Genomic DNA, 2,258 nt, shown 5'->3' on the forward strand with positions numbered 1-2,258 from the left:
TTTTTTTTTTTTTAAGAGTCTCACTGTGTTGCCCTGGGTAGAGTACTGTGGTGGCACAGCTCACAGCAACCTCCAACTCTTGGCCTTATGCACTTTTCTTGCCTCAGGCTCCCAAGTAGCTGGGACTATAGGCACCTGCCACAATGCCTGGCTATTTTTTTTTTGTTGTTGTTGTTGCAGTTGTTTAGTTGGCCCAGGCTGGGTTTGGGTGTATGCGTAACCACTGTGCTATAGGTGCTGAGCCAACGAAAGATGATTTCTCTTTTTTTTTGGCCAGGGCTGGGTTTGAACCTGCCACCTCCAGTATATGGGGCCATCACCCTACTCCTTGAGCCATAGGCACTGCCAAGGATGATATCTTAAACAAAATATAAAAACCAAAGTAAGAAAATATTGATAAATTTGACTACATAAAAATTTAAAACTTAAAATATGTAATTAGACAGAGGGTTAGTATATAGAATATATAAGGAAGTATGAATCATTAGGAACCCAGTTATAAAACTAAGGATGTAGTAAAAATATCAGAGGAAATAATTCTTTTCATATGTTCAACTTCTGTGGTAACCAGGATAATGCAAAATAAAATAACATCCAGATAAGTGTCCCTATATTGGTAAAAGTGGAAATTTCTGATAATAATTGGTAATGTAGACAAATGAGGAAATGGAAATTTACTAATAGTAGCTTTTGGGGAAAACAATCACATGTCTAGAAAAATTAAAAATGAAAATTGAAAATACCCTTAACATTTCTACTTCTAAACATTAAAGGAATTTCTCAAGGAGATTAGGGAAGAATGTTGTATTATTTGTAATAGGGGAAAGATTACTATAAATCTATTTAAGACTAGGTAAACCAATGTAATATCCATAAAGTGGATAAAAATGAATAAAAAAGTGAAACTATATAGTTTTTCTGAAGCTATTAGCTTGGACTATTCTGATTGTAGATTAAAGATATACAATATTATAAACTTGTTCAGCTATCAGCTGACATGCTAATTTACCTTTGGAGGATTTTCCTCTTAAGTTATCATTATTACTGATATTTCCCTAAGTTTAAGATTTTTTTTCTTAGACATTAACTTCTCTGAATGTATGGGAGGAGGGGAGGAAGTAGCATTCAAAGGTTTATTTGGGGCTCAGCGTCCATACTTCAGTGGTTAGGGCACTAACCACATATACCAGGGCTGGTGGGTTTGAACCCAGCCTGAACCTGCTAAACAACAATGACAACAGCAACAACAACAAAAAAATAGCCAGGTGTTGTGGCGGGCACCTACAGTCCTAGCTACTTGGGAGGCTAAGGCAAGAGAATTGCTTAGGCCCAAGCGTTTGAGGTTGCTATAAGCTGTGATGTTACAGCACTATACAGAAGGTGACATAATGAGACTCTGTCTGAAAACAAACAAAAAACCCACAGAGGTTTATGTTACTCCTTTTTTTTTTTTTTTTTTTTTTTTGCGACAGAGTCTCAAGCTGTCCCTCTGGGTAGAGTGCTGTGGCATCATAGCTCACAGCAACTTTCAATGCCTGGGCTCAAGTGAGTCTCCTGCCTCCGCCTCCCAAGTAGCTGGGACCACAGACACCCGCTACAACGCCTGGCTATTTTTTGGTTGCAGCCATCATTGTTGTTTGGCGGGCCTGGGCTGGATTTTTGAACCCGCCACCTTAGGTGTATGTGGCTGGCGCCTTAGCCACTAGAGCCACAGGCACCGAGCCTATGTTACTTCTTCATTATTCTTTTTTTTTTATAGGAGTAATGTTTCAAGCCAGACTCCCTCTGCCAAAAGAAGTTTGGGATTTCTTCCTCAGCCAGCTCCTCTTTCTGTTAAAAAACTGAGGTGTAACCAGGATTACACTGGTTGGAACAAACCAAGAGTGCCCTTTTCCTCTCACCAACAGCAACAACTGCAGGGGTAGGTGAATTCTTTTATTTTACTTTTCTTTTTTATAAAGTGATTCAACTGATGTATACTTTGCTGTAAAAAATGAAGAAAGGAGTCACATTAATTATAGTTCTAAAACAGCTAGAGATTAGATCACTTATGAAGATGTATCAATAAGTAATGTTAAGTCCATTATCTGGTATCCAATTTATGAATTTTTAAATATGTAATATTCATTTTTAAAGGAGAAAATGCATATTCTCCAATATGCTTTATCCTACTTGTGAAATACTTTAAACATTAAGTTTTATGCATGTATCTTCCCCAGTCATATTGTAATAACTGTAGTAATAATAGTAGCTGTCTT

At 37.3% G+C, this 2,258-nt stretch overlaps 1 protein-coding gene across 2 annotated transcripts in view; it reads left to right on the forward strand.

Annotated features, from left to right (window-relative positions):
• The window catches only part of USP37 (ubiquitin specific peptidase 37), a 111,087-nt gene that overhangs the window by 56,608 nt on the left and 52,221 nt on the right, over positions 1-2,258 (forward strand). For both annotated transcript variants that reach the window (XM_012802259.2, XM_023510329.1), the window contains one exon: positions 1,760-1,921. In XM_012802259.2, the coding sequence (XP_012657713.1) occupies positions 1,760-1,921 (162 nt within the window). The remainder of the gene's footprint in view (positions 1-1,759; positions 1,922-2,258) is intronic.

Source organism: Otolemur garnettii, unplaced genomic scaffold (assembly GCF_000181295.1).
Source record: "Otolemur garnettii isolate 467f Iridium unplaced genomic scaffold, OtoGar3 scaffold00013, whole genome shotgun sequence".
Lineage (NCBI taxonomy): Eukaryota > Metazoa > Chordata > Mammalia > Primates > Galagidae > Otolemur > Otolemur garnettii.